Here is a 13,641-nt window from a genome sequence, read left to right on the forward strand (position 1 = left end):
ACAAACCAACCCCCTCCATTAGTACAGACCCCCCAGGAGAAACCAACCCCTCCATTAGTATATACCCCCCAGGACAAACCCCTCCATTAGTATAAACCCCCCAGGACAACCCCCCCTACATTAGTATAGACCCCCCAGGACAAACCCCCCGTCCATCAGTACAGACCCCCACAGACAAACCCCCCCTACATTAGTACAGACCCCCTAAGAACAAACCATCCTCCATTAGTACAGACCCCCCCGGACAAATCACCCCCCTACATTAGTACAGACCCCCCAGAACAAACCACCCCCCTCCATTAGTACAGACCCCCAGGACAAACCACCCCCTCCATTAGTACAGACACCCCAGGACAAACCACCCCCCCTACATTAGTACAGACCCCCCCAGAACAAACCACCCCTCTACATTAGTACAGACCCCCCCAGAACAAACCACCACCCCTACATTAGTACAGACCCCCCTGGACAAACCACCCTCCCTACATTGGTACAGACCCCCCCAAGACAAACCCCCCTCCATTAGTATAGACCCCCCAAGACAAACCCCCCTCCATTAGTATAGACCCCGACAAACCACCCCCACCCCTCCATTAAGCTAATTAAAAAACACCTGGGCGGCAGCTGGAGAGAAGAGGACAGTGCGCAGCCGCCCGGGTGAAGAACAGAGCGTGTCAGGCTTGGGCAGCAGGCGGGAGTTACACACAGGAGGTAGAGAACTGGAACATGTCGGGCATGGACCGCCCCCCCCCCCCAGTGACGTCACTGCGCGGCTGGTCTCTCTGCACACAGAGACACAGCCGCTCCGATCTCCAGCTGTTTCCGCTCTCCTCCTCTGACAGGAGGAGGGAGGGGGGATGGAATTGGGCAAGAAACACAGCGGCGGTGACTGGCGGAGAGAGACGTCAACGGACAAGGAGAGGAGGAGGGAGGGGAGCACTCTGGCGCTTCAGCGCCCCCACCTCTGTGGCGCCCGGGTGCACTGCACCCCGTGCACCCCGCTCAGGATCGGCCCTGCCCGCTGCCCTGCGCCACCAGAGGAAAAGCCACATAGCCTGGCGCCATCCCTGGCAGAGAAAGGAATGGAGTCATTGCAGGAATACAGATCTGGGCTCTACCCAGCAGAGTCAGCATGGGCAATTCAGAGTGAGCTGACTCCTGATCAGAGGAACCTTTGTTGCTGTATCGCTGCGTCAAGTGAGAGGGCCGATCGGCCATTATCTACTAATGTCCATAGGAATTGCAGTCTCTGACCATCTCCTGTACTATGTCTGCAGTCTCTGACCGTCTCCTGTATCATGTCTGCAGTCTCTGACCATCTCCTGTACTATGTCTGCAGTCTCTGACCATCTCCTGTACTATGTCTGCAGTCTCTGACCATCTCCTGTACTATGTCTGCAGTCTCTGACCATCTCCTGTATTATGTCTGCAGTCTCTGATCATCTCCTGTATTATGTCTGCAGTCTCTGATCATCTCCTGTATCATGTCTGCAGTCTCTGATCATCTCCTGTACTATGTCTGCAGTCTCTGACCATCTCCTTTATCATGTCTGCAGTCTCTGACCATCTCCTGTACTATGTCTGCAGTCTCTGATCATCTCCTGTAGTATTGTTGCAGTCTCTGACCATCTCCTGTACTATGTCTGCAGTCTCTGACCATCTCTTGTACTATGTGTGCAGTCTCTGACCATCTCCTGTACTATGTCTGCAGTCTCTGACCATCTTCTGTAGTATGTCTGCAGTCTCTGACCATCTTCTGTAGTATGTCTACAGTCTCTGACCATCTCCTGTTCTATGATTGCAGTCTCTGACCGTCTCTTGTATCATAACTACCGTCTCTGACCATCTCCTGTAATATGTTTGGGGGCTCTTTCTAACAGAATCTCTAATAGAAGCCCACTCTGTGTGCATCAGAGAGTCCCCCTCCAGGTCTCATTAGTGTAAGCTCTTCCTGTATTTTTTTTATTGTTGAAAGATCATGGGAGGATCCCAGGGTAACAAAGAATTCTTAGGGGAGCATCTCTGTTTTTGAGTCGTTGCCATAGAAACATTTGTAAAGGGGAGGAGTGGGTAAGATGACCATGCCCATGTGGGGGGCACCAGAAATATTTCTGCACCCAGGCGCCAGAGACCCTAGGATCGGCCCTGCGCAATGACGTCACTCCCTGTGCGTGGGAGTTTTCTTCCCGGCAAGGTCCGGCAGCATCTGCCGGTGTTCTGCCGAGAAAATTCCCCTCGGCGGATAAGGACCCCCCTGTGTTGCGCAGGGGCAGCACGAGCCGGCGGAAATAGCCGAATAGTTGTAAATTAGCTGTACACGACGCCTGTAAGAGGGCCCCTCGCGGGCTCACTTCGCTCGCCACGCTTGGTGCACGGCCTCGCTTCGTTCGGCACTTTTTTATTCTACCTCTAGGTCCACTTGGATGGTGGGGCTTGAACCTGGACCCAGGCGCCGTGTACAGCTGATTGAAGGTTTTCAGCTTCGGCCATTTTCGGCAGCTCCTTAGTCGTTCATACTGCGCAAGCGCTGCGCAGTACAGTGGGGTCCTTATCCGCTGGGGGAACTTTCTCAGCAAGACACCGGATCTTCAGCCGGGCATTCACAGCGCAGTGCTGACGTCAGCGGCTGCATGCAAAGTGAATATCTCCTAAACCGTACACTTTTAGGAGATATTCATTTTACCTACAGGTAAGCATTATTATAGGATTACCTGCAGGTAAAAGTTCATATTTTGGGTGTACAATCACTTTAAGTAGTTAAGGCCCGCCCTGCCGCAGTATATATACGTGGGGCGGTCCTTAAGCAGTTAAGAAACAATATAGCTGCAGCCTTGCACCGCTATAGTATTTTATTTTTCAGGTTAGTTCCATGTTTTGCTCGAGCTGGGAATTGTTATCTTTGCAAGATCACTTTTTCGAGATGGCAAAGCATATGAAATAATTGTGAAGATGAAGAAAAAAAACTCTTGCCCCGTGTGAGGATCGAACTCACGACCTTCAGATTATGAGACTGACGCGCTACCTACTACGCTAACGAGGCGCTGTGTTGCAATGAATATTCATCTATCAGTGTGTTATGTTCAGGAATAATCTACTTTTCTCTGTTATATCGTTTTGATTGATTTTTTTTTTCCCGTTATAACTATTTATTCATCTTATCTATTCCCCTTAGTTTAAATGCAATCTATTTATTATACTCATACTGCCTAATAATAAACGTAAAATGACACATTTCCTTTTCCTTACATTGGTTTGAACAGTTGGGTGAGCGTTCTGATATAAATAACGGATGGGTTGATGGGATATAAATGGCTGATATGGTTATAAATAGGATTAGATCGGTTACACAACAAACGTTGGAAATGGAAGGTTGGAATTCCGCAGAGCGGCCAGCAGATGGCGGCAGAGGCGGGCTCCGCTCGGTGACGTCATGCGGTTGGGTACATTGTGTCCGCACAGAGGGAGATCAGAGTGTCGGAGGTTGTCGCTCAGCGCTGGTCGGGGGAATCGGGACGAGGAGATCAGGGGGTACAGAAGCAGAAAGTGGTTGAGCCCGATCTGAGGAATCGGCCGGTGTGTGAGCGGAGTCGGGGCTGTCAGAGCTCAGGATGCCGTCAGAGCGGCCTTTTAAACACCGGAGGAGCTTCGGTAAGTGCTGACATGTCTGGGAGGATTATATTGTTATTGTTCCCTGCTGGGGGGGCTTCTATTCTACACCCCCCCCCCACAAATCATGGGAACCCTCCCATCCTCTTCTCTCTTTGTCTGCCAGGATCCTAGGGGGAGGGATGAGGGATGTTGCCCCTAGCAATTGATTTGCCTACATCCCTCATCATCAGAGCTGATTGGTTGCCATAGGCAACAGCGCCAGACTCAATAGGGGGCGAGCTGGAGCAGTTGGAAATAGCAGCCAATCAGCTTCCAGCTTTTTATTTTCCCAAAGCTTAAACTGAACAAGCTGATTGGCTGCCATGCACAGCTGCTCCAGTCTGAGGCTGGCCATACAAGCAAGAGAAAACCAAAGACAAAATCGGGTAGACCGATCGTAAGACTTTCGTATGGAAATCGTCAAACAAGATTTAGTTTTTTTATTTTTCTTCCAAATTAATCATTTCGTTTGTTATGCCAGTGGGGGCTGGGGGGGGGGGGGTACTTTAATGAAATGCACACGAGCAGTGGTAGTAGAAAGGAATATAAAAAAAAAAAAAATGTAATTTGGAAAACACGCTGACATTCGCTGGAAAATTTCCAGTACAATGATTGGGCCATCGAATATTAGAGCGAAAGAACGTTCCAGGGTTTTTCGAATTTTTATTCGTACGTGTGTGTGTGTGTGTGTGTGTGTTTTTTATTTATTTTTATTATTGTTTTTATTTATTTTTTTACTCATCTACGGCCAGCTTAAAGCCCATGAACGGTAGTGGCAGTAAAAAGCATTCACAAAAAAACACAATGTTGTTGAAAACGATCAGAAAAAATTTGAGGTTTACTGGAAGATTTCCAGTACAATGATTGGGCCATCGAATGTTGGCTGGAAGACTTCCAGTACAATGATTGGGCCATTAAATGTTAAATTTATTTTTTCTCAAATTCTCATTCTATTTTTTTTTTTTTTTTCTACTCATCCATGGCCAGCTAGCCATAGATTTGTAGAGATCTGAACAAAATTTTGTATGAGGCCAAACGATCGTTCAATATTTTAATGGTTAGCTTATTTCAACTTTTCGATTTCCACTATTTGACCAAAAAAAGGCAAACGATTTTGTTGGAAATTTTTTTTTTTTTTTCCTAACTATTAGTAATGTAGTCAATCGGGGAAAATAATAAAATTTACATCTGCCCATAAAGAAATCAATCAACACACAAATTATTTATTGTTGAAAATGACTGGAAAAATGTTGCTGTTCACTGGAAAGTTTCTGAAATAATGGGCCAATCGAATGTTAGATCGAAGGCTTCCAATTTTGTTTAAATTTTCATTTGTCTTTCTGCTCATCTATGGCCGGCTTTAAGCTGGGTATACACTTAGTAATATTTTGTTTTGTGGGGGTAAAATCGACATTCATTTTTGACCGCAGTAGCGAGAATTTCTGGAATGGACAAATTTCTAGCTGTGTGCCGTTTTCGTTCAATAAAGTTTATTCATTCTGAAATTGAAGGTCAAAAGGAAACAAACCCTAAACCTCATTTTAAACGACATTCAAATCATCTGAGAATTTTCCTTGAATTTTGGTTGGACATTCTACTAGTATAGAACCAGCTTTAGTAATCCCCCTCTGAGTCTCATTGTCTCCATTCTGGAGATCAGAGGACAATGGGGCTCTCCTTCTTCTCAGGCAAGGCCGGACACTTCTTTGTTCCCTGAGATCCCTGTTTTCATGTGATCCAAGTTGGCCTCAGCTTTCTCAGAATCTTGTCTTGGTAGGGACTATGGTTGGGGTTGCAGGGACCGGCGATGGAGTAAGCAGCTTCAGCCCTCAGTGATTGTTGATGAGTATCACGAGTGCCTTGTTTTCCATGTCAGATGTTCTTCTGATCGTTCCAAAGTCCCCGCTCAGTCACCAGAGGTCAGAGAAATCTTGATGTGGTCAATAGGGCCGCCCAGGCGACATGCATGCAGTACAGCCCTGTGGAAGAATATTCTGATGTTGTCCTCATATGCTGTAGAGCTGTCTTTCTGAACCTTTTACCCTGGAGGAACCCAAACAATAAATATCTGCAGTTCATGGTATATTGGTGTGATTAGTACATTGTAGATACAGGAAAAAAAAAACCCAATGTTTTATACCAAGAGTAAATCATTTTACGCCACCCTGTTGCTTTATGTCTGGATTCTCCAAACTATGGCCCACGACAACTGTCAGTGAAAATACACCTGCTGGCAGCAGTCTGTATGGGAATACAGAGATCAGAGCATCCCCTGCCAGCCAGAGAGCCGTGACCTTCTCCCAGTTCTCACCGCAGATTCCTCTCCCCCTGCCGTGGTGGGTTAGTAGAACCGCAGGAGTCCTCCTAGCAACCAATTATGTGTTGCCTTGCTTCTGGCATTTAAAGGAGAACTGGACTTCCTTTCCAGACCTGCTCCACCTCCTGGCTTCTGTTCCTGGTACTCTACACCTATAGAGGTAAGGGTGACTCTGCTGTGATGGGCACACATAGATGTGTGTGGGTGGGTGGGGGGGGACTGTGCTGGGCACGCATTATTGTTGCAGGAGGGGGACTTTGATGGTCCCTCCTGGATGGGCAGGGAGGGGCTCTGATGAGCACTCCTGGTTGTGGGGGGGGGGGGGGGGCTTTAACGGGCACTCCCAGATGTTGGGGGAGACTGGGCACACCCAGATGTTGAGGGGGGGCGGACTCTGATGGGCACTCCGAGATGTTGGGGGAGGGACTCTGATGGGCACTCCTAGATGTTAGGGGAGGATTCTGATGGGCACTCCCAGATGTTAGGGGAGGATTCTGATGGGCACTCCCAGATGTTAGGGGAGGATTCTGATGGGCACTGCCAGATGTTAGGGGGGGATTCTGATGGGCACTCTTGGAAGTAAGGGAAACTTTGATGGGCACTCCTAGATGTAAGGGGGATCTAATGGGCACTCCTGCATGTAAGGAGGAACCCTGATGGGCACTCCCAGATGGGGTGGGGGGGGCACTCTGATAGGCACTACCAGGTGTTAGGGGGGACTCTGATGGGGACTCTGAAGAGCACTCCTGGATATAATGGAGGGATTCTGCTGGGCCCTCCAGATGTAAGAGGGAAATTTTAACAAGAGAGGGGCTCCTGTAGAGAAATTGCCGAACTAGGAAAACCAGCATTGTGTAATCCTTTTTGGTCATTGATTAATTTTTCTGTAGAAACCCAGTTTTTCTCCAGTAGGGTAGGCCAAGTGATAGCCAGAAGAAATAGTTGCTTTGGGCACTGCAGCAGGGGTAGGGTCAGGACCTTCAACTTATGCTGCTGTTGATGTAGTTGACAGTTCATGGGTGAAGGCGCACTTTTGCCATTTTACCATGGGGGCTAAAGGGCCTGGTCCCATCCCTGCTCCCCAAGTCATCTGGATCACAGAAAAGTAATACAGAAATCCAGTCCTGTATGACCCAGACCTTAGGGGTTGGCTCCAGCCAAGTCCCATCATGCCTCTGCCTTTGGGAGTCACGTTTGTAACTGTCAGTCTTGCAATACCTCATGGAACATGTAGCTCCTCAACAGTTGATGGGCCACAATTTGCCCACCTTGGTCTACAGCTGGAAGATCACCCTATTTTAAGTGAAGATCCAGCCCTGTCTGATCTCAGCCTTACAATGTACAGTCAGGATCTCTCTAGATTTTGGTTAGCCAGCACTTCTTGAGCAGGGAAGTTCTGGACTGGGAAGCAAAGTGGTATTTACCCCCTGGGCCTGTACTAATAAAAAGTCGCTGAAATGATGGTCTTGAGTAGAGATATGTCACCATTCAAACACTTTTCAGAAGGAAGCCACTGAATAACATGATGGCTATTTTATACTGTAATTATCAAACCCGAGATCTCAGCTTCTACAGAAGGAAGTCTCCAGCTCTAACTTCCTTTGCTGATCTGACTTGTCTTATGACCAGATGCCAAAGAAGCTGATACTGGAAAATGTGAAAAGATGTATCAACATAAACCATGTCCCCTAGGAACTCCCACTATTTACCATAGTTCCTCATCGACCACTACAGGACAAAGCAGTGGTGTAGGAGTCAGAGGAAGGAACTATGGCATCCAGTTGGGGAAGAGAGTCCTTCAACAGTAATAGGGCGTACACACGGTCGGACTTTGTTCGGACATTCCGACAACAAAATCCTAGGATTTTTTCCGACGGATGTTGGCTCAAACTTGTCTTGCATACACACGGTCACACAAAGTTGTCGGAAAATCCGATCGTTCTGAACGCGGTGACGTAAAACGCGTACGTCGGGACTATAAACGGGGCAGTGACCAATAGCTTTCATCTCTTTAATTTATTCTGAGCATGCGTGGCACTTTGTCCGTCGGATTTGTGTACACACGATCGGAATTTCCGACAACGGATTTTGTTGTCGGAAAATTTTATCCCCTTGCTGTTCAACTTTGTGTGTTGGAAAATCCGACGGAAAATGTCCGATGGAGCCCACACACGGTCCGAATTTCCGACAACACGCTCCGATCGGACATTTTCCATCGGAAAATCTGACCGTGTGTACGGGGCATAAGGCTTCATGTAGATGGGACGTTGTTCAACCTCTCCTGAGCGATTTAACTTGACAGCTAGAAACCGGTGAATATAAACGTCCGTTTAGTCGCGTTTGCGTCTAGAAGCGTTTGTAAAAAAAATTTAAAAATAAAAATTATTTATTTATTTTTTTTGTTAAAATGAAAAACGACTGTAAACTAAATGCAAGTTACTGCGTTTAGCAGCGTTTACAAGCTGTTACAGGCATTTGGAGTTTTCAAATGCCTCTGAACATCCGTCTGAACCCATATATTTTTTTTATTTATTAATTTTTTTGCGTTCTAAAAAAAGCTTCTAAACTCAATTGCCTAGAAACTACTATAAATGACTCTGTGTACATGTACTAATAAGATAACATAGAGGAGAGTTCAGGGGCAGCTGAAAAATGCCCAACTGCTCCTAAACGTCCGTTTACCAGCATCAGTGTACATGAGGCCTAACGGGACCGTCAACTGCTGAAGAGATTGACAGAGGCTGCAGCCCTGGAACAAGGGGAAGGTAGGGCAGATGGGCTGCTGCAGAGGTGGGTATAATGCTTGTTTTGTAGCAGGGAACTTCCGGCAGCATTTTTTATTTTTTTTTTTGGCAACTGACAGGGTAACTATAAACCTACCATAGGCCTGGTAGGTTTAAAGTGACCCATCCTGGGCTCTTTCCCCATACTTATGTTGTATAATAAATGATGAGAGCTTATTCTTTAATTCAAAACAAATATGCTCCATTGTTTCTAACTGCAGCTATATTTTACCAATTCCATAATTGGAACACTAATCTTGAATGTGAAAGGCCCAAGACTAAGATCTTCTGCCTAGATTACACATGAAAGGCCTCATGCACATGGGTGCTGAAAGGCTAAGGCTCCATGCACACTGGATATTAAAATAACTGGATATTAAAATAAAAACGACAGTAGCTTTGCAGTGAGTCCTTCCCTTTTTTTATTTATTTATTTTTTTTTTAAATGTTTTTGCAATAGCGTTTATTAGCGTGTTTTCATTTTAGCGTTTTTTGTTTGTTTTTTTTTTTTTTTTAGTGTTTTTGATCCATTGGAAAAAAAATAAACATTTAAAAATGCTGGTGAGCAACGTTTTTGAGCGTTTATCGACGTTTATGAGCGTTTGGCTTTTTTGGGGTCAGAAAAACGACTCCTGAATGCGATTTTATGACGTTCAGAAAACAGCCCATGAACTCCACTGCTGATAAACAGCCAAAAATGTGCATGGACACATAGGATAACATAGAGGGGAGTTTATGGGCTGTTAAAAACGCCCCAAAACAGCCGTTTATGAGCTTCAGTGTGCATGGAGCCTAAAGATGCTGGTCTCAAAGTTCTGGGGGTTTTCCAGCTCTCAGGCAGTAAGGCAGGCCACAACAAATCCCAGGCACCAGGTCGCCATGGCGACTAGAAATTGCGTCCTGGTGCCAGGGCTTTTGCCAGCTGTCCGTATCCATCTCACACTTTCCGACCACCCTATAGCCCAAAGACAGCTACAGCGCGGTTGTGCAGTCATAGGAGGGCGTCTGTTGACATCCTCCCCCTACTCCCGTGCCCCCAGAGCACGCATCTGGTGTGCTCTGTGATTGCTGTGTCCTTCCGACACAGCTGATCACGGATCGAGGTAAAGGGCCAATGTGATCAGCTGTGTCTAATTACAGTATCTCACAAAAGTAAGTACACCCCTCCAGGGCTGGACTGGGACTTCATCCAGACCAGCCCACTTTGACAGGTCTCGCCCATGCCGGCCAAACCAGCCCCCCCGGCCGGCCAACCCCGATGGCCACCCAAGCCCCCCCTTCACTATCCATTAGCCGTTCTACTTTATTAGAGTAGAACGGCTGATACTGGTACTCTTATAGGCAGTACCAGTGTGGAAGCTAGACATTATTTCACCCGAGGCAAAGAATCAGTTCAGTGCCCTCCCCGTAATGGGACAAGAAGTCCAGGCAGAAGTGAGAAATTCCCAGGCCATAGCTGTTGAGTCAGCTGTCTGTCTCCTCCCCTGTGCTCCTTCTGGTCCCTCCCATGCTCCTCTGTTCCTCCCCCCATGCTTCTCTTGTCCTCCCCCTGCTCCTCTGTTATCCCCGCGTGCTGTGCTGGTCCCACATGTGCTGCGCTGGTCCCTGCATGCTGCTCTGGTCCCCCATGTGCTCTGCTGGTCCCTCCTGCTCCTCTATCCCCCCCCCATATAGCTCTGGTCCCCAATGCTGCTCTGGTCCCCCGTGCTCCTCTATCCCCCCCATGCTGCTCTGGTCCCCCATGCTCCTCTATTCCCCCCCATGCTGCTCTGGTCCCTGTGCTCCTCTATTTCCCCCCCATGCTCCTCTGGCTCCCCATGCTTCTCTGGTCCCCCCCACGCTCCTCTACCCCCCCATGCTGCTCTGTTATCCCCGCGTGCTGTGCTGGTCCCACATGTGCTGCGCTGGTCCCCGCATGCTGCTCTGGTCCCCCATGTGCTCTGCTGGTCCCTCCTGCTCCTCTATCCCCCCCCCATATAGCTCTGGTCCCCAATGCTGCTCTGGTCCCCCGTGCTCCTCTATCCCCCCCATGCTGCTCTGGTCCCCCATGCTCCTCTATTCCCCCCCATGCTGCTCTGGTCCCTGTGCTCCTCTATTTCCCCCCCATGCTCCTCTGGCTCCCCATGCTTCTCTGGTCCCCCCCACGCTCCTCTACCCCCCCATGCTGCTCTGTTCCCCCGTGCCCCTTTATTTCCCTCCCGTGCTCCTCTGGTCCCCCGCGTGCCCCTCTGGTCCCCCGCGTGCCCCTCTGGTCCCCCGCGTGCCCCTCTGGTCCCCCGCGTGCTCCTCTGGTCCCCCGCGTGCTCCTCTGGTCCCCCGCGTGCTCCTCTGGTCCCCCGCGTGCTTCTCTGGTCCCCCGCGTGCTTCTCTGGTCCCCCGCGTGCTTCTCTGGTCCCCCGCGTGCTTCTCTGGTCCCCCGCGCGCTGCTCTATGTCCCCCGCGCGCTGCTCTATGTCCCCCGTGCTGCTCCCCCACAGCGCTCACCTCTTCTCCCTGCTTAGTTATGCAGCGCGACTGCATACAGACATGATCCTCAGGAGTGGACACTGAGAAGCTCATCATACGTGTAACAAGTCACATGACAACAAGGAGGGAAAATGGCTAATTGGGGCCCAATTTAGACATTTTCACTTAGGGGTGTACTCACTTTTGTTGCCAGCGGTTTAGACATAAATGTCTATGTGTTGAGTTGTTTTGAGGGGCCAGCAAATTGACACCGTTATACAAGCTGTACACTCACTACTTTACATTGTAGCAAAGTGTCATTTCTTCAGTGTTGTCACATGAAAAGATATAATAAAATATTTACAAAAATGTGAGGGGTGTACTTACTTTTTTAAGATACTGTACAGGTTTAGGTCTTTTTTTCGTTTATTTAGCAAAAAATAAGAAACCCCAGTGGTGATTAAATATTACCAAAATAAAGCTCTATTTGTGTGAAAAAAAAAAACTATAAAAATTTCACTTGGTCACTATGTTGCATGGCTACGCAAGTGTCTTTCAAAGTGCGACGGCGCTGAAAGCTGAAAATTGGCATGGGCAGGAAGGGGGTCAAAGTGGCCAGTAGGCAAGTGGTTAAAAATACTGGCTCCTAACTTTTTTAGCTGGCTCCTAGATTCAAAGTAAATTTGTCAAGCTCTAGTGTAAGATGTATTTCCTAAACGTGGATAAACACCAATGCACAGAAGCTTCAGCATATACAAGATCATGGCCATTCACTTGTATGGCAGGCTGTATGCAGCTCCCTGGGTGTTGGAAAACACCTGGAACTTTACACCAGCATATTTTCAGCCTATCCCCATCCATGCACTTGAGGCCTTAGGCCCCATGCACACGAGACGCCAGTGCAAACTCTGCTAAACACATGTTTTTAAAAGCTGAAACCAGCGTTTAGAAATGCCCATTTTGCCAGATTTGCATGCCACGTTTAGCTGCGTTTTAACACGTTTGCGCCTAGAAGCGCTTAGTTAAGATAAAAACCTTCCCAAGCACTTTTCTGCAGCAGGGAATGACATTTTGGGGCCCCATATCTCGGGGCCACTTGGTGCTAGGAACCCCAAATTTGGTGTGCAAATACAGTGGAACTAGCACTACAACATATCCAAGTTGGGGTTCCTAGCCCCAAGTGGCCCCAAGATATGGGGCCCCAAATTTGGGTCGCAAAATGTCATTCTCTGCTGACAGTGCTTGACATTTTCCAACCCGACTTTGGGACCCTGTATCTCGGGGCCACTTAGTGCTAGGAACCCCAACTTATGGATATGTTGTAGTGCTATTTCCACTGTGTTTGCACACCAAATTTGGGGTTTCTAGAACAAAGTGGCCCCGAGATATGGGGCCTCAAAGTCAGGTCGCAAAATGTCATTCTCTGCTGCAGTTTACCATCATATTTCTGTGTTTTCTGGCCCAAAAAATAGGGTTCCTTTAAAAACACTTATAAACGGGGGGGCGTGTCCGGATGTGAGCAGCGGCGGACGTGTTGGAGAGGAGCTCTGGGTATCCTGAACACCATCCTCTGCCATCCGTGCCATCAATTAGAAAAAAAAGCCAGAATACCTGCCTGTAGGCTTCTCCTACATCATCTGCTGCTCCCTGTGCCTATATTGCAACTCTCGGGCCCGTGATCTTCTGGGGATCCCTTGATGAACCACGGCTGCGGCCACCGCCATTCTCAGGGTCACAGCAAGCTGGAGGAAGCTGTTCCTGGCCTGGTGAAGAGGTAAGGGAACTCCTTACCATCCGACCTACCCCCCCAGGTGTTTGTCAGAGCTGGATGGTCCGTGGGGCCGTTTAAATCGTCCGCCGCGGCCGCGGCCTAGTGCGGCCTAGTGAAGCCTCCAGGCCACCGGACTTTCCTACACCGCCGGCCGGCGGAGGAGCGCCGCGGCCGGCCTGCTTTGTAATTGGGAGCGGGGACACTGCTGTGCTCGCACATCCCATCATCCCTTCACCATCCTGCAGAAAAACGGCTCAGTTAGCTGGTGGGGCTGTCATACGTGGGCTGGGTGAGGAGTCCTGGGGCCCAGCATCCTGATTCACCCCTCTGCCTTCATCTTGGCTACCTGGGCCTCTCCTGCATAGTGCTCACGATCGGCTCTTCCCACTGGATTGTCACTACTAGCAAGTTACACGGGGGGCTGCTGGCGACTACTGCCCACCTCTCTGTGCTGCGGACTTCTGGGACTAAATACCTGCGGCATACCTGTAGTACCCTTCTAACCGCTGCACTGGGCCCTGAAGTCTATCCTCTGTTGGGACTGGGATCCTAAAATCTGTACCGCACTGCTGCCTTGAAAATACCCCAGTGGTGAACACTATTACAGTGACTGACTGGCTGCTGTGTGGCTGTGGGGGTGCCCTCTCCCTCCCCTCATTCTAATTGTACACTGAAGG

At 48.8% G+C, this 13,641-nt stretch overlaps 1 protein-coding gene and 1 non-coding gene across 2 annotated transcripts in view; one reads left to right on the forward strand and one right to left on the reverse strand.

Annotated features, from left to right (window-relative positions):
- Nucleotides 1-2,967: 2,967 nt before the first annotated feature.
- On the reverse strand, nucleotides 2,968-3,040 carry TRNAM-CAU (transfer RNA methionine (anticodon CAU)). The gene has a single exon. It is a non-coding gene; the product is annotated as a tRNA-Met (tRNA).
- Nucleotides 3,041-3,397: 357 nt separating this feature from the next.
- Nucleotides 3,398-13,641, forward strand: part of MAP1LC3A (microtubule associated protein 1 light chain 3 alpha) — a 44,916-nt gene continuing 34,672 nt past the window's right edge. The window contains exon 1 of the mRNA XM_073606370.1: nucleotides 3,398-3,648. Within this exon, the coding sequence (XP_073462471.1) occupies nucleotides 3,609-3,648 (40 nt within the window). The 5' untranslated portion in view covers nucleotides 3,398-3,608. The remainder of the gene's footprint in view (nucleotides 3,649-13,641) is intronic.

The sequence above is a fragment of the Aquarana catesbeiana genome, linkage group LG12 (genome assembly GCF_042186555.1).
Source record: "Aquarana catesbeiana isolate 2022-GZ linkage group LG12, ASM4218655v1, whole genome shotgun sequence".
Lineage (NCBI taxonomy): Eukaryota > Metazoa > Chordata > Amphibia > Anura > Ranidae > Aquarana > Aquarana catesbeiana.